At 45.0% G+C, this 21,421-nt stretch overlaps 2 protein-coding genes across 4 annotated transcripts in view; both read right to left on the bottom strand.

The window, feature by feature from the left end:
- Window positions 1-14,383, bottom strand: part of LYPD6B (LY6/PLAUR domain containing 6B) — a 45,303-nt gene extending 30,920 nt beyond the window's left edge. Inside the window, exons 1-2 of one of the 2 annotated variants that reach the window (XM_072931754.1) lie at window positions 13,978-14,101; window positions 9,551-9,768 (exon numbers count right to left, since the gene is read on the bottom strand). Coding sequence is in view for 1 of the 2 variants with exons in the window: in XM_072931753.1 (XP_072787854.1) it covers window positions 13,978-14,298 (321 nt within the window). In the remaining variant the exon portion in view is untranslated. Of the gene's footprint in view, window positions 1-9,550; window positions 9,769-13,977 lie in introns of both variants that reach the window. The other variant, XM_072931753.1, reaches the window with a different exon arrangement.
- Window positions 14,384-15,980: 1,597 nt separating this feature from the next.
- Window positions 15,981-21,421, bottom strand: part of KIF5C (kinesin family member 5C) — a 68,091-nt gene continuing 62,650 nt past the window's right edge. Inside the window, exon 26 of one of the 2 annotated variants that reach the window (XM_030278138.4) lies at window positions 15,981-19,828. The gene's annotated coding sequence lies outside the window, so the exon portion shown is untranslated. The remainder of the gene's footprint in view (window positions 19,829-21,421) is intronic. The other variant, XM_072931751.1, reaches the window with a different exon arrangement.

Here is a 21,421-nt window from a genome sequence, read left to right as displayed (position 1 = left end):
GTATAACTAAGAAACAGGAACAGTTTGAGAGAGGTGCTGTGGCTGCTTTTTAGCTGTGTTGACTTACAAAGTGTCTGAAGTGCCAAGTTTCAGGTTTCACCTCCCGCATGTGCCCGGACATGTGGATCAGCACATTATCCCCAGCCACTGCAGCCTTTTTCTGCTGGAGCACCGCAGGAAAGGGGCAGAGCAGTGAAATGCAGGGAAGGCAAAGCATTTCCTCCCCAGCCACACAGGATTGTCTGGAGAAACGCTTCATGGATAACATTCCTCACGCACAGCAAATTGTCGGAACTCAAAATGTCCATCAGACATTTTTGGAGGTTCCAGGCCCAGCTCAGAAGCATTTGAGACCCTGGCAGGCAGCTGGAAACAGCTGTGATTTTGGGTTTGAGCCATGGAACGATTTACCAACCTTGCAGGAAGAACAAGAAGTCACAAAAGTTTAGATATTATAGTAGAAGTTGTCACAAAGGGAAGAATTTTTGAGTGCTGTACAGGGGGGGTTTGGTTTTGTACATGGGGGTCAGAGGTTTAAGATGGAGGAATTTGGGCCTGCCCTGTCCTCCCTCTTTCTCCTTCCTTCCCTCCATGTTCTTGGTGATGTTGGCACTCACAGATTGGTTTAGAGTAGAAAAGCACCATTTAATATAGGTAATAGGCATTGGGGAACAACTGTAAACATGTAACATGTAACGTACCATATAAAAGATAGAAAAGCACCATTTAATATAGGTAATGGGCATTGGGGAAAAACTGTACCCATGTAACACGTAATGTACCATATAAAAGATAGAAAAGCACCATTTAATATAGGTAATAGGCATTGGGGACAAACTGTACCCATGTAACACGTAATGTGCCATATAAAAGACAGCAGCAGCCCTGGGTGGGGAGAGAAGAAGCAGTCGGGAGTCAGAGAGGATGTCAGGGTGTGTGTGTGCCTCTGCCTGAGCTGTGAGCAAACCACAGCAGCTCCAGGAGAAAATATTTTAGATAACTTGCAATAAACTGCCTTGAGATCGAACAACAAGAGACTGCTGAGCCTTTCTTTGGAAGCTCGGGCTGGAGGAGAGACTTTTCCACCACACGGAGCCACCCCCGACCCAGGGTGAGCTCCAGCAGCAAACCCCCCTGAAAGGCACAGAGAAAAATAAATAAATAAAGCACAACTCGATTAAAATGTGAATTGCAGCATCACCCCTGTTCCAGGCACAGGGAGCCAGTCCATGATCTTATCTAGGGGTGGTTAACCACAGGCAAGGTTGTAAACATGGCTTTAACCAGTTAAGGCAATCCTGACAATTCAGAGAAGATCTCAGCTCCCTTTGTTTTGGCAGCTAAGCACACAAGTAAAAATTCCTTTGGCAGTTAAACGTTCTTTTTAAAAGAGTTTATTGTGTAATTGCTTCGCTGTGGTGGTTATACTACTCACAAAGCCACACAGAAAAATATATATTTAATAAATATGTATAATATTCACTAATATATATTTTTATATAAGTAATATATTTAATATAATATACCTTTTTTATGGTTTTCATACTTTTTTATCCTTTTTCTATTTTGAATAAATATATACTTTGCACTTACTTGAGTATTATGTAAGAAGAAATAAACTGGTTTCTACCCACGCAAAATAAAGGAAGGTTTCTGTGGGAAGAGAGCTACAAATTGGACTTTCTCATCCTCACAGAGGCAACACCACATTTTTGGCAATATTAAAGAAAATGGAGATATGAGTTTAAAATCCCCAAACCCTAGAAATGACATTATCTGCTTTGGAAAGTCACCAAACATCCACAGAACTCCACAATTTAAGTACCCGGGTGGAACACTAACACCATTCATAACATCAGAAAAAAAACAATTTAGCAACATTATGTACAACAAGTCTGAGTGATCACCCACACAGAGCCTGAAATATCCTGGATTTTTGGATTAAACACAACCTGATACCCAACTAGAACAACCCCACAGCTCATCCTCCCCAAGACCCCCAAGCCCTGAGGTCAACCCCAAACCCGATTTTGCTCCTCATTCCCAAATTCTCCTCTCAGAACTGTCCCAAGAAAGGAAAGGAGTGGAAACTCTTCTCTCTGTGCTGCCAAAAAAAATCATTTGCTGGGCACCTCTGGGTTGTCCACAGTGCATCCACCCAGCCTCCAAAATCCCACCTTTGTCCCTATTTGTGCTTCCCCTGGCACACAGAGGGTGCTCATAAATAAATTCATGTAAATTCATACATTTTCTGGTGTTTGGACACCACAGGACAGGTTTTTTCTTCAAGGCAGAACAATCCTTAAAACCAGCTTCAGGTGTAAATATATGTCAGCGTCTATAGAATGAAAAATTGTTTAAAATTTATGTAGAAATTGAGTATAAAAATCTGTCCACTCTGTTGGGATAATGGGATACAGGACATGATGGACTTTGGAGCTGGTTAGCATAAGAGATTTGAGAGCAGGATGCCTTGGCAAAAGCAAACAGAACTTTGAGAATTAGATCAAGACTGCAAGAAGATGAAATCAGACTGACTTAGCAGAAAAATAAAATGTCATTAAACTCTGCAAACAAGAGATGTTTAAAATGCCCAAGTTTGTGTATGTGGTTTTAACCTAATCATTGTAATAACCATTACTAGTCTCCTCAAAACAGTAAATAAACATTGGTAGTCCACAATAAATTCAGATTTTGATCACCTGTCAGTCTTCCCTCTCCATCACCAACACCTCTCAGCCTCCAAAATCCCAGCTTTGTCCCTAATTGTGCTTCCCTTGGCACACAGAGGGTGCTCATAAATAAATTCCTGTAAATTCATACATTTTCAGGTGTTTGGACACCACAGAACAGGGTTTTCCAAGGCAGAAGAACCCCTAAAAGCATCTCCAAGTGGCCCTGGTCCTTCCTGGCTCTCTGTTCCCACTCTGTTTGAGGTTCGAAAACACAAGAGCAGCCTAAATACAAAGCAAGAGGTTTAAGTGATCAATTATTAATGGAACAATTATATCCATTGCAGAATGCACTTTTAAAAAATTATTAAAAAAAAAAAAAAAAAAAAAGAGCAAAGGCAGTTTAGGAAGTGATGCAAAGGCAATCAATTCATCCTCCCCCACCAGCACATCAATGCCTGACAATTCCCTGAGTAAAAACCCTCACTGGAAAGACCAAATCCTGAGGTTTTATTGCTGAGGAAGACATGATAAGGTATGGAAATGAAGTGGAAAATGCCTTTGATCAGATCAGATCTGCTGTCCCAGCTGGCTCCAGTCGAGGCACAGAACCAAACTCTGATGAAGGAAGACAAAAATTCTGTTCCTTTCATATGTTACATAACCCAGCAAAAATGCATTTAAAGCATCTGATGTGACTTCAGTTACCCCGTGTGCCTTTTGGTAAAAAAGAAGAAGAGGGAAGAAACTTCTGTGTATCAGAAATCCACATCTCATTTTTATCCTTTTCTAGAGCTTGCCCTTGGGGGGCTCACTAAGTTCTGCCAAGGAAAAATAAATCCTGTGGCATTGAAATACGTGAGCAAAGGGTTTTCCTCCTCTCCTGGGAATTTTTAACCATGTATTTTTCTCTACCTCTGAAATGTGTATTCAGACCACAGCAAACAATACTTTGCCACCAGCCAAGCATCGTTTGTCAAACCACCAGAGCATTTCTGAGCAGGGCTGGTCAGGAAAGGGAGGCAAGGCTACTCCAGCATTCCCTGGGGAATTCACAGGAGCTCAGGAACTGAGGCTCCCAGGCCTGGCAGGTGGGTGGGAGGGACAAATAAATGTGAGGAGTTGGTTCAAAACAATCAATGCCACAGCCAGGAGTGACTGCAGCTGGCGAGGAGGGACACAAAGGGAAGAAAACAATAAAAACTGAGCTGTGGTTTGATTCTCTACAAGCCAAATCCATAAACAATATTAGCTGCTATATCCTGATTTTGAAGATTTTATCTGTTTGGTTATAATATCCTGAGTTGGAAGGGACCCACAAGGACTATCCTGCATTTCTCCCACGAGGAAAGGCTGAGGGAGTTGGGAATGCTGAGCCTGGAGAGGAGAAGCTTTGGGGCGACCTCACCGTGGCCTTCCAGCACGTGAAGGAGCTGCAGGAAAGATGGGAGAGGGAGGATTTACATGGGATGGAGGGACAGGACACTGGGAATGGCAGGGATGGATGGGAGATTGGGAATTCCTGGCTGGGCTGGAATTCCCAGAGCAGCTCTGGCTGCCCCTGGATCCCTGGAGGTGTCCAAGGCCAGGATGGAGCAGCCTGAGATGCTGGAATTGATGCTTTGAGAAACTGCCCCAGAACAAGGCTGGACAGAGCTACAGAATAAAACAGGGATTTATTAAAGGATTTATTAAATTTATCTCCTCCACGGATCCACCTTGGGCAGCACCAGAGCCCAGCCAGGGCTGCACCCAAATGACCCAAAATGGTCCCAAAAAATGGATGATTGGTCACAAAATGATCAGTTCTGCTCCATTGGCACCTTGCAGTTCATTGTCCCATTCCAGCTTTAGCCCAGGCAGTCCCACCCTGCTTGTTTTTCTCTCTCCAGCCCACGGTGTTTGTGCTCCTGGGCTGAGATTTGGATCATTTGGGTGCCCAGCTGGAGCAGGAATTGTTTTGTCTCCCTGCTCACCAACACTGAATGTGAAGCTCAGAGCTGCACACTAAAGCAGCACAGAACCTGAAAAATATAAATGCTAAACCCTGAGGCATCAGAAGATGTCCCTGCCCATGGCAGGGGTGGGATGGGATCATCTTTAAGGTCCCTTCCAGCCCAGACCACTCCTGGGTGGTGAATGCCCCAAATTCCAGTTTAGATTTAGCACAGAGTTCACAGAGCCTGGGGCACTCCAGGGAGGCTGAGCCCTTCATCTCTGCCTCCTAAAGGAAAAAAAAAAAGCAGAATTTAGCTAAATCAGCTACTCTGAGTATTTTATCCACCTGTAGGAGAGAGTGCAGGTCAAAGGACACTCAGCCCAGCACCCCAAATCTCTCATTTCCTGCAGCCAGTGAAGGAGAAATCCTACCTGGCTCCATACATCACTCTCCTGCTCTAATTGTACTGTAATTATTAACTTCATTTATTGCTTCACAGAAAAGAGATTTTTCAAGTCTGTGCAGATCAGCTGTAAATCTGCAGCTCTTTGATACCTCATGAATATTACAAACACTTATTTTAAGGTTTTTTCCACTAGAGATCATTGGTGCCAGTGCCAGTTTTTTAGCCATGGTTTGACAAATCTCTCCACAAATGTGAGAATTATTACAGGGAAGGAAAGGAAAGATAGGAATTTATGTTTCTTCATTTAAAGAAATGAAGCCTAATAGTCAATTCTGAAGTGTTATACAGTTTATATATATATATATATATATATATAAATAAATTGTATAACATTTATACAATATATATTTATACAATTTATAAATAAACTGATACCCAACTAGAACAACCCCACAGCTCATCATATTATCTAATCATCATATTATATAATCATCATATTATATAAACTGTATATGTGTGTCTCTGTATATAAATATATATATATATACAGAGACACACACACATATATATAAATATATATATGTTATACAGTTTTTATATATATAAACTGTATAATATGTGTGTGTGTCTGTGTATATATATATATACACAGAGACACACATATATATAAATATATACATTTTATACAGTTTATATATATATAAACTGCATAATATGTGTGTGTGTCTCTGTGTGTATATATATATATACACAGACACACATATATATAAATATATACATGTTATACAGTTTATATATATATAAACTGTATGTGTGTGTGTCTCTATATATATATATATATATATACACAGAGACACACACACATATATATAAATATATACACACAAATAAATAAAAGCTGAAATAAAGAAACAAGAAAATGAAACCTAAAAATCCACAGCAGAAGTCCTTCCTGAAACACAAAGAATTTTTCCCTTCTGTGCTGTGGATTTTCAGTGTTATCAGACTCGATTGCTATCAGGCAGTGTCGCAATAATCTCAGAAAAATAAAATAATTATGAGGAACGGAAAGCAGCCCCAGGCTGGAATTAGCTCTGCACAGGGAGATTCCCCAGCCCTTACACCCACATGGAGTTCTAAAAACTGATATCCCCCTGGAGCAGCTGCAGTGCCAGGATCTCCTGCCTTTGCCTGGACATTCTGCTTCCCTCACTCCTGCAGAATCTCTGCTGGGTCTTATTAATAAACTTGAAATTAATTTTTACTGTTCATACAAACACCCCCTGATCTGACTCTACATCCACATGAGGCAGATGAGCTGCCTTGAACCTTCCCAAAGAGGGAGGTAGCACTGTAATCTTAATTTTTGGGTTTTTGATGTGCAGGCTTTGTTTTAAAGGAGCTGCCCTGGGAGCAAACTCCAGTTTTGGAGTTTTCCTGGACAGCTGGGATCCAGCAGCTGAAAATGAAAGAGCCAAGGAGGGGATGATCCTACAGGGTCCAAGGTGGGAATTACAGCAACAAGGATGAGCCTGGGAAGATGTTTCATTTCTCCAGCAGGCACAATAGATGGGGACAGTCAACTTCCAAGGAAAAAATTATCATCCCAGCCAGAAAACAGTGCTGGGCATGCAGCTGATGCTCTGAAAGGAAAAGCCATAAAAACCAGAAAAACCCACAGCAAAAGTCCTTCCTGAAACAGAAGGAATTTTCCCCTTCTGTGCTGTGGATTTGGGAATCAGACAAAACCACAAAGAGATTTGGTGGGTCCAGCCTGGGGAAAAGAGTGAGGGGAGGGAGACTCATCCCAGCCTGGAGCTTCCCCCATCCCTGTGCCCCAGGGAGCAGCTGGAGCCGGGCCAGGGCGGATTTAGGATGGATTTTAGGGAAAGGTTCTTTCCCCAGAGGGTGCTGGGCACATTCCCAAGGCTGCCAGAGCTCCAGGAAAGTTTGGGTCACACTCCCAGAGATGCCCAGGGTGGGATTTTGGGGTGTCTGTGCAGGACCATGATCCTGTGGGTCCCTTCCAGCTCAGGAGATTCCATAAAATTGATTTTTTTTTTTAGCTGCCAGCTGAAAAAAACAGCCACACTCTCCAAGCCCACACTTACCACCAGAAAACTCTTCACATCCAAAGCACCAAAACCCTCAAGCTCAGCCTTAAATGACATTTAAACCAAGCCAGCCCCTGGAAAAATAAGGTTTGAGGCAGTGTGGAGGCACACAAGGCCCCTGGCTGTGCTTCTCTCAAAGCTTTTAGCTCCATTTCAGCCTGTTAAGCTGAGCTCTGAATTAGTGCAATTTGCCACAACAGGTTTCTTCACATCAGGACAAAACCGGGGCAGCATTTTTCCCAAAAAAAAAAAAAAGAAAAAAAGAGAAAAAAAGAAAAAGAAGAAAAAAGGATTAGATGACGCTAAGTACTAAGTGCTCCCATCTGCGTGTTTAGACTCCTGAGCAGTAATCACCACCCTGCAGGGCACCCCCAGGGCTGGGGAGATGGTTTTTGGGGTTGGTGTTAGTTTTTTTGTTGGGTTGTTTGTTTGTTTGTTTTTTGGGGGTTTTTTGGGGTTGTTGTTGTTGTTGTTTTGGTTTTGGGGTTTTTTGGGGGGTTTTTTTGTTTGTTGTTTTTTTGTTTGGGTTTTTTTTTGTTTTTTTTTTGTTTTTGTTTTTTTTGGTTTTTTTGGGGTTTTTTTGTTAGGTTGGGATTAAATGTGTGAGATGGGATTTCTTGTTGGGACTGGGATGTTTATCAGTTTTTATCTCCGTCTCACAAACCCTGAGTTCTGCAGCACTTCACTCTAACACACTAAAAATGGAGCCCCATATCTCTTTCTTCAAAGCTTTTTAAGGATAAACTCTCCAATTAAGAAATGACACCTGAATTATTTTCACTTTTAACCCAATAACCAACCACCCATGCCCACAATGGGGACTTTTTTATCCAATTACACAAAACCACCCAAACCCATGGAGAAAAAGAAGGAGGAGGAGGAGGAGGAAGAGAAGAAGGAGAAGGACCAGCATCCATCCTAAAACCTCCACCTTGCTTTATTTATATTCCTATATTCTAAACCCTTAAACTTTGAGTTTTCCACCCTGTGATATCACACATTTCTATCCAAACTCCACTCCCACATTCTCTATAATGGTTTCTCTACAACTTCAAATCAAACAAAATACTCTCTTAAAAATCAATACCAATCAACACAGAAAAATCCAAAATTCTCAGTAACCATAATTCCAACATCAACCCTCCACTCTGTGGCAGAGATTGAAGGGGTGAAAAGTTCTATGGGGCCACCAGGGAATTAATTGTTGTGATACCCCTAAAGATGGTGTTTCACACAGGTTTTTTGCCTGTTACATTTGAAAGAACAGACAAAAATTACAGTATCTTCCACTTAAACCTAAGGCAAGGCTGCTCCTACAATTTATTAACTCTCCATCCATAAAAATCAAGGTGGGATTTCAGTCTTGGCTTCCCTAACATTTGGAAATAATCGTGTAACTGGGCTACAAGGAAGAAAAACACATTTCTTTATAGGAAAACACAGACATTTTGACATAGGTAAGACAATTGTTCTCACAGACACACTATTTTATGGGCAAAACTAATTATGAGTGTGGGAACAACTCTACTTCAACATTTTGAAGAAGCAGAATGTCCAATCTATTTACACCCCATTGTTGCAAGGATGTCTTCCCACTTTGTTTTTTAACATGTTTACAAAAAATGCAGGAAAATGAAGGGTGAAAATGAAGGATGGGGTGGGCTGTCCCCTGGACTGAGAGCTGGGGAGTGGAAACATTGAATTTAAGAAACCACAATTTTCCCTGAAGAGCAATGAGGGCAGGACTGGGTTCTACCTCTGCCACCTGTACAAACCTCAGGAGAATTGCTGGGAATGGGATGAGCTTTAAGGGCCTTTCCAACCCCAAAAAATTCCAGGATGATTCTGTAGGGTTTCTTTAACACAAACCCTCAGGTTCTAATCCTTTACTGCCCCACTTCCAGACCTGTAAGATGATATCAATGATGGGGTTTGGAAGCTTCTTCCAAGCAGGTTTCACACAACAGTTCAGATTTGTTTGAACATCAAAGCAAAACCCAGGCAAAACCCAAATAAAAACCATTTCACCCCCAGTTTGGTGCAAAGCCAAAGCCTGTAGTTCAACCCAGGCACATCAAAAAGCCCCAGGCTTGAGGCAAGAAATCCCAAATTCACTTTGTTGGATGGTAGACACAGCAAGAAAACAAGGAATGCCAAGGGTTATCCTGAGCCTTCACTGAAAATCACGGAATCCCAGGATGGTTTGGGTTGGAAGGGACCTTAAACTGATCCCACTGCAGGACAGGGACACCTTCCACTGCCCCAGGTTGCCCCAAGCCCTGTCCAAGCTGACCTTCAGCATTTGGCACTTGGAATGACCATCCTGGTGATCAAAATTCTGCTGAAATCATGTGCAAAGCCCAGGTGAAACCTCCTTATTTAGGCTGAAAGATTCTCCCAGCAATTACTGGAAAAATACCTGCCAGCATCTCGTGCATCACTCAATCCGCCTCAATCCTTCAGGAAAGCTGCCACCTGAAATTCCTTCTGAAGTTTATTGGCATGGAACTATCAAAGGTGCCTTTTCACCACTTCTGAACTGTTGGACATGCACCTCATCCAGGAGGCCTTTGAGGCACACACAGGAATAACCGAAGCATTCCTTTCCTTTGAGTCCACAAGATCCAGCCAATAGACCTGAGGAAAGGAATTAAAGTATTGAGGAATACAGACTTGGGAAAAAAAATAATTAAAAAAAAAAAAAGGGGGAATTTTCAGAAGTATCAGACTTCATGCAGCAAAATTATTATTTTTTAAAATTTTTAATCACAGAATGGTTTGGGTTGGAAGGGACCTTAAAGCTCATCTTGTTGCAAGCCCCTGCTGTGGGAAGGGAATCTTCCACAGGCAGGGAATCTTCCATGGGTTGGGAATCTTCCATGGGATGGAAATCCTCCACTTGATGACTTCTGTTTGTAACCCAAGTTTGTAACTCCTGATTCTGGACAGGGTTCTCCTACGTAATTGCCACAACCATATAAACAGGATAAAAGGAAATACTCCCTCTTTCTTCTCTCACAGCTGAAACTTGGGAAAATGGAAAACCAGGCAGCAAGAGACTGGGATAACCTGCCTCAACCTTGAGTTAACAAGGCCCAAGTGTCTCTCCAACAGTGTGGGAATCCAGAAAATCCCTCTGGCTGCCCTGGGACCCTGGCAGGGGTCAGGAACCCCCTGGACAGAGCCCCCAGAGACACTGGCTGTGATCTCTGCCCATGGAAAAGAGTTTGCAATCTCACAGGATCAATTACAAGCTCTGAGTGGTTGATATAAGCAATAATTAAGTGTGGCACGGGTGCAAAAGTAAAATTTTAGGATTCTAGATGAGGGGTCCAAAGGGGACAAGATGGAGGAAATTGGGTGTGCCTTGTCCTTTTCCTCCTTCTTCATGCCCTCCATGTTTCACTGTGGTGTTGGCATTTTTCTGTTGGTTCAGGCTGGGGACACACTGTCCAACGTAGGTGACAGATATTGGCACGTTATTGTAAATCCAGCACAGGTAGTTTCTGGTATTTAATGTTTGTACCATCCCACTGAGGGCAGAGCCCCACACGCTGCCCTGCAGGACAGAGCTGCGGCAGGGCAGCAGAACATGTTAGAGATAAACAGAATAAACAACCTTGAAACAGCACAGATGAATTATGACTTCTTTGGCAACAAAGCAAAAACACAGAGACTTTTTACAATCTCAGAATCATCAATACCTCAAATTCCAACACTACAGAGCTCCCAAGGGTGCAAGAAAAAGGAAAAAAAGGAATATTTTTTCCTTGCAGCACCTCGGGGTGCTAATGACAATCACCTCCCTGGCTCAGACAAAGGGAATTCACGCCACCAGGATCAGCAGGCAGGATCCATCCCACTGATTATGGGATCTCCCATTTGACCCAATGTCAAACCTCAGAGAGGCTAAAGGCCTGCAGATTATCCCTCTGGAAAAGATGTCACTGAGAGGATGGGACTGGCAGGGAGCTGAGCAATTATCACGCTGGGAAGCACTAATTGACTTAAAGCAAGGAAGGCACGGTGGGAAGAGGGGAAACTGGGGTAAGTGAGTTAATTGTGGGCTGACTGAAGAGTAAAATATCACCAGGCAGAGGTTGATGAATCACCAAGCTGTGGAACAACCTGGACAACTCCCCTGCTCCCTGCCATAAAACATCCCTCTGCAATTACCTCTGGAATTCACCTGCGCTGCAGGTACAGGGCCTGGCTGGGCAAGGGGACAGACACACAAAACTGGGACAGAGTCAGCTCTGAATTCTCCTTCTCTGAGCTGATCTTTGTGCTCTCACACTTTATTCTTTGTCATCACAAACATTTTAATCTTTCTGTCCTTTCCTTACAAACTCATCCAAGCAGAGGTGCGACCATGGGGAGGTTCAAAGTCAAAAACACAGAGGTTCAAAACTGACCTGAGGAACAGAGATCTCAACGCTTCATATTTAATGATTTTAAACAAAAACATGTTGATTGGGGGAGAGAAACTTGACTCATTCTCTGAGCATCTGGGATTACCAGCATGGGATTTCTGGTACACGGCTCTGCAGCTGCTCTGGGTGTTGTTCCAAGGGATTTACAGCCTGATTCAGCACAAGGATGTGCAGCTGGATGTAGGGAAGAGGGACCACAAGGCTGTGTCCATTCTGAAGAAAAATACCATGCTAAAGGCAGCATTTTTCCAACCTGCCAGGGTCAGCCCAGCACCTGCCCATGTGCTTTTATAGGATCACAGGATGGTTTAGGTTGTGGGGATCTTAAACACATCCCAGTCCACCCTGTGCCATGGGCAGGGACACCTTCCACCATCCCAGGCTGCTCCAAACCCCATCCAACCTGGCCTTGGGCACTTCCAGGGATCCAGGGGCAGCCCCAGCTGCTCTGGGCACCTGTGCCAGCGCTTCCCCACCCTCCCAGTGAGGAATTCCTTCCCAATATCCCATCCCTCCATGCCCTCTGGCAGTGGGAAGCCATTCCCCCACGTCCTGCCACACATCCTGCCACTCCAGGCCCTTATCCAAAATCCCTCAGCAGCCTTCAGGGTGGGCAGCTTGTATTTTCACTCAGGTTTTGCTGCACTAAGTACATTTTTATCGTGTTCTGTCACTTCCTACGGTGAACCCCCACTGCTAAAGAGCCCGAGGTTGGCGTCCACACCTGTGGAACACGGAGCCCAGTTCTTTTTACAGCTCTATAATCATCAGGAGATGTGTAATAACTGCACTTTTACAAGGGACCTGTTAAACACAGGCTGTGAATTGGGTCCCAGGCACTCCACGCTGCACACCCAGTGCTTCCCACAGCCTGGCTCCTTCCTGCCAGTGCCACAGCTGCTGGGGACACCCTGATGTTGGTGACACCTCCTGCTTCCTGTGTGGCTGGGGACACCTTCATTGAGGTGCCAAAACTGCCAGGGTTGAAGACACTTGTTTTCAGTGCCACCTCCTTCTCCCCACAACCACCAGAGCTGCTGACACCCTGATTTTGGTGCTCCCTCCCATTCCCCAAAACCAGCAGGCCTGGGGACACCCTCTTGTGGTGTCACCTCCCACTCCCCAAAACTGGGTCTGGACATGTCACTGATTTCAGTGGCACTGATTTCAGTGGCACTTTCCATTCCCCGGGAGCTGAGGACACCCAGATTTTGGTGCCACTTCACACTCTGGTGGGGCTGGGGACACCCTGATTTTGGTGCCACCTCTGGGTCCCCATGGGGCTGGGGACACGCAGACTGCGGTGCCACCTCTGGGTCCCCATGGTGCTGGGGACACCCAGACTGTGGTGCCACCTCCAGTCCCTGTGGGGCTGGGGACACCCAGATTCTGGTGCCACCTCCCACTCCCTGTGGAGCTGGGGACACGCAGATTTCGGTGCCACTTCGCCCTCTGGTGGGGCTGGGGACAGCCAGACTGCGGTGCCACCTCTGAGTCCCCGTGGAACTGGGGACACCCAGACTGCGGTGCCACCTCTGGGTCCCCATGGGGCTGGGGACACCCAGATTGCTGTGCCACCTCTGAGTCCCCGGGAGCTTGGGACACCCAGACCGCGGTGCCACCTCTGAGTCCCCATGGGGCTGGGGACACCCAGATTGCGGTGTCACCTCTGACTCCATGGGAGCTGGGGACACCCAGATTTCGGTGCCACCTCCAGTCCCCATGGAGCTGGGGACACCCAGACTGCGGTGCCACCTCCCAGTCCCCATGGGGCTGGGGACACCCAGACTGCAGTGCCACCTCCCACTCCCCTGGAGCTGGGGACACCCAGACTGCGGTGCCACCTTTGAGTCCCCGTGGAGCTGGGGACACGCAGATTGAGGCGCCACCTCCAACTCCCCGGGAGCTTGGGGCACACAGATTTCAGTGCCACCTCCCAGTCCCCATGGAGCTGGGGACACCCAGACTGCGGTGCCACCTCCCAGTCCCCGGGAGCTGAGGACACCCAGATTTCGGTGCCACTTCACTCTCCAGTGGGGCTGGGGACACCCTGATTTTTGGTGCCACCTCTGAGTCCCCATGGTGCTGGGGACACCCAGACTGCGGTGCCACCTCTGAGTCCCTGTGGGGCTGGGGACACCCAGACTGCGGTGCCACCTCTGGGTCCCCATGGGGCTGGGGACACCCAGATTGCTGTGCCACCTCTGAGTCCCCATGGAGCTTGGGACACGCAGATTTCGGTGCCACCTCCCAGTCCCCGTGGGACAGAGGACACCCAGACCTTGGTGCCACCTCGCCGTGCCCGCTCCCTCCGGTGCCACCGCTCAGCATCACCGGGGGCGGCGGAGCGGGACCCGCATCCCCAAACCCGCCCCGCTCCGCGCTCCCCTCCCGGGCCCTTCCCCGCACTCACCCTCGGTGCCGGGACACGGGACAGGGGACACGGGGACAGCAGGACAGCAGGACAGCGGGACACGGAGCAGCAGCACCCCGCGATGTCGGCCCCGCCGTGCGGGCGGAGCGGAGGAGCGGCCGGGGCGGAGCGGGTCGTGCCCGCCCCCGGGGCGGTGGCACCTGCGGGCAGGGCGGTGCCACCAACACCTGCGGGGACAGGAGGCGGCTCCCGAACCTCCCGGGGCTCCTTGGCACTGAAACCTCCCCGCACCCCCTGTCCCGGGAGCCACGCGTCAGTTTTCCAGCCGAGCGCATCATGAGCACCACCGAATATCCTCATTTTAGGCTAAATACAGCTTCCCTTGGGATCATTTTAGGATAAATACAGCTTCCCTTGGGATCAGCTCTGCTGATCAGATCTGCTGATCCCAAGTGTTTCTGTCTGAGCTAACAAGTGTTCGCAGCCTTGCGGTGGGTCTTTTTCTAAGGATGCAACTCCCGTTCTTTTGTTTATTTGCTGCGTTCTTGCGAAAGGTTCTTGGAAATGGATACAGTAATTTGTGCTGTTTTCATAGCCTTAATTAAGTGATGCAATCCCACATTCCGAAAGCGAAATTGTAGGGATACACTTGCAAGCAGTCTGCTCTCTAATTGAGTTCATCCTCCAGGCATGAGCTTTATCGAGGAGATCTTGAAGGTGAATGTTTTTTGCCTCATGGAAAGAGCTCTGGCACCCTGCAGTGTTTGCCTTCCTCTGCTGGACTTTTGGGGGATGTTTGGACTTCCCACCTGCTGTCCTTAATAGAAACCATCTCCACTGGCAAGCCTCTTCTTCCTCATCCTGCAGGGGCTTCTCAGAGGGTGAGGAAGTGCTTCTTGGGCACCAAAACCAAAATGTATCACAGCCCAAAATGTATTCATCATTTTTAATAATCGATTCCAAATTTTACTGGGCTGATTTCTAAGTCTGCTTATTTTTTTATGGTGCAAAAAAACCCACAGAATCCTCATTAGGACTCTACTCAGCAGAAAAAAAAAAACCAAAAACAAAACAAAACAAAAAAACCAAAAAAACCAGCAATCCATTCCTAAAGAAACCTTGGAGCACCCAGAATTTGCATTGCTGAGGAGAAAAGTAATGATTTAATTGTGAAACGCTCAGAGTAATAATTACTAGAAATAAGCTGTTTCTAAAACTCCCGAGTCTGACTTCAGGGAAGTGGCAAGGACACATGAACTTTTACATAAAGTGAGTGTAATATTCCTATAAAAATGGAAATACATGCACAAGGGAAGAGTCTCCCTGTCATCCTCCAGGCTAATGAAAAAGAGGAGGGAAAAGGAATATATCCATGGAGAGGTAGTAGAGATGATGAAATTATTTATTTAAAACATGTAAAATTCTGCTTTGTTCATTCCCCAGTCACCCAAATCTTTTAATTAGTGCCCCTGGATCCCTGGCAGTGTCCAAGGCCAGGCTGGACAGGGCTTGGAGCAGCCTGGGACAGTGGGAGATGTCCCTGCCATGGCAGGGGTGGGATGGGATGAGCTTTAGGGTCCCTTCCAACCCAAACCAGTCTGGGATTTTATCATTTTGTGAATGACTTTCTACAGGTTCAGAATGAAAGCTGAAATGCAGAGCGTGGACTCGGCCCACTTTGGAATGCATTTCCACTGAATGGGTCCCCAATGGGATCAGGGAACATCCTGAGCTGGAAGGGACCCACAGGATGATGGATCCAGCTCCTGGTCTTGCACAGACACCCCCAAATCCCACCCTGGGCACCCCTGGGAGCAGTGTCCAAACCCTCCTGGAGCTCTGGCAGCCTTGGGAATGTGCCATTCCCTGGGGAGCCTGGGCAGTGCCAGCACCCTCTGGGGGAAGAACCTTTCCCTAAAATCCACCCCAAACATGCCCGGACACAGCTCCAGGCATTCCCTGGGTGCTGTCCCTGTCACAGGGAGCTGTCACTGCTGCACGGAGTGCCCTGTCCCGTGTCACACCAGGCCCACACGGCAGAGTTCAGTTCAGTTTTATTTTCCACTGTAACGGATTTCGAATGATACATCATGCAGTCTGCCAGTGTATCCATCCATCTCCGACAGAACTTCAGCACGAAGATAAAAGACTTCTCTCCGCGGGCTGGGGGGAGGAGGAGGGTTCAGCTCTGCTATCAAGAGTTTAATACAGTTCAGCATCATTTGATGCAATGGCAAAAAAAAAAAATAAAATTCCCCTTGTTACCAGCAAAACGTGTCCACCATTTATTCTTTTTTTTTTGTTGTTTCTTTGTTTTGTTTTTCTCTTATTTTTCTCCTAAATTGAACACTACTGTAAAGATACATAGAGCCCAGAGAATACACATCTGCAGTACACGTTACACACTTTACAAACTAGACAGGGAAAATCTACAGAACGCCCCCGCCCGTGGCTCCCCGCGGGCAGCGGGGCGGCGCTGCCATCCCGCACAGCGGATGGTGGGACAAAAGTCAAAGCAAGGGGAGATTCAGATTATCCTGCCCATGTTTCCCTCTTTTTTTCCCCCCACACCCCGTGGAGGAGTACTTCAGCCGTGGTTACGTGAGGGGAAGCCGATGAGCCCTTTCCTTTTGGACCTTTGTTGCCGTTATTTAAACAGTTCTTCGGATAAAACCATGTTCAAAGGAGAATTCTTGATTTTGTTTATTTTCAAGCCTTAGGGCAGGGTTAGATGGGATATTGGGAAGGAATCCTGCGAGGGTGCCCAGAGAAGCTGGGGCTGCCCCTGGATCCCTGGAAGTGTCCAAAGCCAGGTTGGACAGGGCTTGGAGCAGCTTGGGGCAGTGGAAGGTGTCCCTGCCCATGGCAGGGGGTGTAATCAGCTGATCTTTAAAATCCCTTCCAACCAAACCATTCCGTGATCCTATAATTTATAAAGATTTCAGACAAATGTGCATCTTAGTCCATTAGGCTTTATAAAGTGAAAATGAAAAGCTACTCAAGGCTCTGTGGGCAGGAATTGTTGTAGCAAAATTTTGTTTGTGACTTAAATTTTTAGGTTTTCAGTACCTTCAGGATAATCCAACTCTCACCCTTGTTGAGTTTAATACAAAACTTAAAAATGCATCAGCCAAGGTCTTTCCAAGCTTAAAACTTTCCTTGCTTTCCAGAAAACAAGTCGATGAAACGTGAACTCAAGGACAAACACAAGATATTTGAACATATCATTAAGAGAAGCTCAAGTGAGCCAGAAATATTTTTCAATTACTAGCAAAAAGAACAATATGCACTTTAGTTCCATCTGAAATCCGTTTTCCATTCAGGAATGGTATTTCCACCCCAGTTTGTCCCATGCATGACATTTTTAGATGGGAAATTGCATTTGCGCTTTACAAAACCACAACTTTAAAAATGAGCCTGGAATAAATAGAACACAACACTCAAAAAGCAAAGAAAGGAAGACAGGGTCAGGAAACAGCAAGAGACAGGTTTGGATCTTTGCAGAGCAGATGTGTGGTTTTCCTTTCCAGATATAAAATGTGAAAGCCTTAGAAATGGTACAAAAGTTGAATATACAACACGCGGTACAAACTGAAGTTGCCTAATTAAAATAGGCTTCAAAAATAAAAACTGATACAAGCAGAGTATGCTCAACTGAGAATTCATCACTTCCAGCTATTAAATATCTCAGGTATTTCATTTTGAGGATTTTAGCCTAAGGCATCTCTGGGGCATTGCTGAAAGTCCTCCTGCAGTGTTGGTGCAAAAGGGAACTTGGAGAAACTCCATCGTTTTGCTGCTGGTGGCACTGACTGGCTGATCAGCACCAGCACGAGGAAGAGATGTCCAAGTTCACTTCTCCCTCAAGCTGCAGGGGGCTGGCAGAACTGTCCCCAAAAAATTCCTGCTGATGCCTCGAGGAATCCAGACCTTTTTGTTGTCATCAATGCTGCATTTACAATAGAATTCCGTACCGAACTCTGACACAACAAAAAGTTTACAGTACAAAAATCTTCGACAGCAAATAAGCTTGGGATCTTTTCCTAGAACCAAAACAAGAGGATTGCTAATTCCTAGTAGAAACCTCAGCTCTGACCAGCTGGTAAGATAGCACAGAGTAGTTCTGAGTTAGTGATTTTATTAAAGATTGCATATGGCAAGTTCACAGTTCGTTCTTCTGGCAGTGCACATGCACGTAACGAAAGAAAATATAAAACTTTGGAAAATACAAAATAAATTAAATACATGCAAATCTGCAACTTCATTAAATATGTTTAGCAAAATGCTCCCCCAAAATAGTGCAACATTAAAAAAAAAAACCAACAAAAAAAACCCCAAAAAACCAAAAACCAGTTAAACTAAGTTCAACTTACTTTGCAACACCCTAATTTCAGTAGAAAAAAATATCTAAAGTCAACTCACAATCTTCCAAAACGTTCTACGGAATGAAGAGTTCTACACCTACACATTCAGAACTTAAAAAGAAAAAAAAAATCTCAATCAATCTCAAATTAAAGAAGAGCAAACGTCTCTGCAAAAGAAGACCAGAGGGCTATGCTGGGCCGGAGCCTTCCTGGAATTCCAGCTTCCTGGAGTCCCACCTGCCCCAGGAGACGGGGAGGGAGGGAGGAGGACGAGGAGGAGGAGGAGGAGGAGGAGGAGGAGCACCTTCTGCCGGCCAGCAGAACTTTCCCAGAGCAATTCCAGTGCCCCCTTGCTGGGAAGATGGAAATTTACTGTCTGAGAGATCCAGGGAAGGCTTTTCCTTCCCCCTGGATCTTCCATAGCATGAGTGGATATAGTGGCTTAGAAAGACATTCCCTTCCCCTGGAAATGAGCTCCTCACATCCCAGCAAAAAAAATTCCCAAATTTGGTCTGCAAAGGACAGCTCGAGTGTACAGCCCTCACCTCCTTTAGGATTTTTTTAAGGAAGGGTTTGGGGGATTTTATTTTCCTTTGTTCTGGTAGAGGACTGCTCCCTCCGGGATCTGAATTCCGGTGTGAGCAGATCAGGGCTTGTCTGGGGGAAGAGGGAGGAGGGAGATGCTTGTCGGATTTTCCAAGGCAAGATTTCCACAGCATTCTGAAATCCTTTAAAAATTCCTAGGGAACAACTCTTACAAACATGTGGCTAAAGCCATCCCACTCCAGGAAATCCCACCACTGTAGGGAGAACTACAAGGGAATAAGAGCTTAATTTTGAAACAGGTCACACAGATAAATTCATGGAACTACCAAACTTCAAATCCTACGTCTATACTAACAGATTTCTCTGCATCCCGTTTGTTCTTTACCAGGTACTGCAATAAAGGTTATTTTATACAGTCCAAAGATTTTTTTTTTTTTTTTTAAAATCAGGATATTACAAATGGTTCTTTGGGGGAATTTCCTTCTGAAAATGTTAAGCAGTAAAATTAAACCACATAGCAGCACATTTTCATCCCCTAAAAATATAAAACAATATGTATATTATACAGGAAATCAGTCATGACAGAGCACAATCACCTGCCTTTGATGGCACTTGGTCATTGAATAATTAATTCCTTGATGCCAGAAGTCGGGAATTACCGATGCCAACGGAGGACTCGGGAAAGAAAAACAAGAAAAAGCATCACTCTGAGTGGAGAAGCCCCAACCTAAGCAGCGCCAAGGGCTCGTGGAATTCGGAGTGGCAGACTCCCTATCATCCTTACTGAGGTGGGAATGTTCCAGACACTCTACAAGGATCTGGAGGAGCTGAGCTGGACACTTCTGTACACGTGGAGATCCTACGAAGCTCGGAGTACCTGGAAGCGCAGCATGGACGGGACGTGGACCGGGTCGGAGAGGGGCAAAAAAGAAACTTAATGTGACTTAATGACTGTCCTTAACATGCTAAGTGGAACTGACCTGCCAGAGAGAGAGAAAGGGAAGGAAAATTAGTGGATTTGGGGGATTAGAAAGCAAAGCACCCAAATGGGATGGGCAGCAAGCAAAGAGATGGATCCACAGTCATGTTAAAAAAAAATGATGGAATTTGGGTCTCACAAGATCAGCCAATTCTCCTGATGGAATTTGCTCTCTGCCAGCTGCAGCCTGGAATTACGTCTTACCCAAATACTGTGGGAAATGGATTTGTAGAAAATTCTCAGCGAGTGTTACAATTCACACCATCACAATCAAACCCCAACTATTTCCTAATTATTTCTTAGCCTATTAGCTTTTACCACGCCATGCTACAAATGCCTTAAAGCAAATCATCTAAAATTACCCCTCCTGAAACCTAACACAATACAGTTTTCATCCATTTCTCCAAAACATCTCATCTTTTCTACAAAACCATCCTTTGAAACTTGTTTCTAGTTCTATTTCTCTCTCAACAATGTCTGTCCCATTCCGTGGCATTTCTAAACCAACATTTCTTATCTCTAAGTTTACATACAGACACACACTATGTGAATCTTCTATCGAGTTTTAAGAATTTCCTACAAATCCATTTCCCACAAACACTATCTAAAGGGCTAACTTTTTTTTTTTTTTCCCCTTTAATTTTCTGTTCCTTTCATGGGATTTTTCTCTTGGTTTATTTGATGTGCTGAAGAGTTGATGTGTGTTTATCTCATGTAATAAGGGGGGGAAAATAACAGCAGCAGAGTTTGAAAATTATAAAGTCAAAATGATGAAAAAATACAAATTCAAACCAATCATTCTGTTTTGTATCTTCTGACAGAGATCTTTTCATGATATATATACACACATATATAAAATAAGTGTTTACAGAAATACCTGAAATATTTTAGATATAATATCATTATACTATTATAAAAATATACTCTAGAATTTTATATATGCACATTATACAAGCACATTTTATTAAAACCCACATTTCCTTCTCTTCCATCTGCTGGGTTAATCAATCATAACCACTGACCAGTCTAACAGCACTAAGTGTCTTTTATCTTTATGGTGAATAATGAATGACCACAAGACAAATCTCTCCTCAGCAAATGTTGAAATAGGAAGCTCAATTTTATTTCCCTGTTAAATGATGATAAAAGAGGGTTTTATTCTAGTGCCAGCTGGGTAGAACTGCACCATTCCAAAGCACTTTCTGCACAGCCTAGGGATGTCTCAAAACAATCAGGAAATAATCTGGATAAAGTTCTCCCTGCACTGGCTGCACCTTTACTAACACCCTTACTCAGACCCCTGCGTTTCCATCCGAGCTCAGAATTCAGATTTCTCAAATACTCCCAATTTTGGCAGCCAAATAATTGGAATTTGCCAATACAATTCTTAACCAAAGGACCAAAACTGAGAACTGACCTTCTCCAATCCCTTCCCAGCCTTCCTGGACTATACCTTCCACACTTATTTCTGGATGTGAGCAAAAAAAACTAGAACACACCTTTGAAATGGTTTCATTCCAACCTTTAGGGCTGCCATTTGCTTTTCAGATTTTTCCGAATTTTTTTACAGAAATCCCAAATCTGTAACATTTTC

The sequence above is a fragment of the Taeniopygia guttata genome, chromosome 7, assembly GCF_048771995.1.
Source record: "Taeniopygia guttata chromosome 7, bTaeGut7.mat, whole genome shotgun sequence".
Classification (NCBI taxonomy): Eukaryota; Metazoa; Chordata; class Aves; order Passeriformes; family Estrildidae; genus Taeniopygia; species Taeniopygia guttata.
Note: the sequence above shows the minus strand (reverse complement) of the source record. Positions and strands in the feature narration are given on the sequence as shown.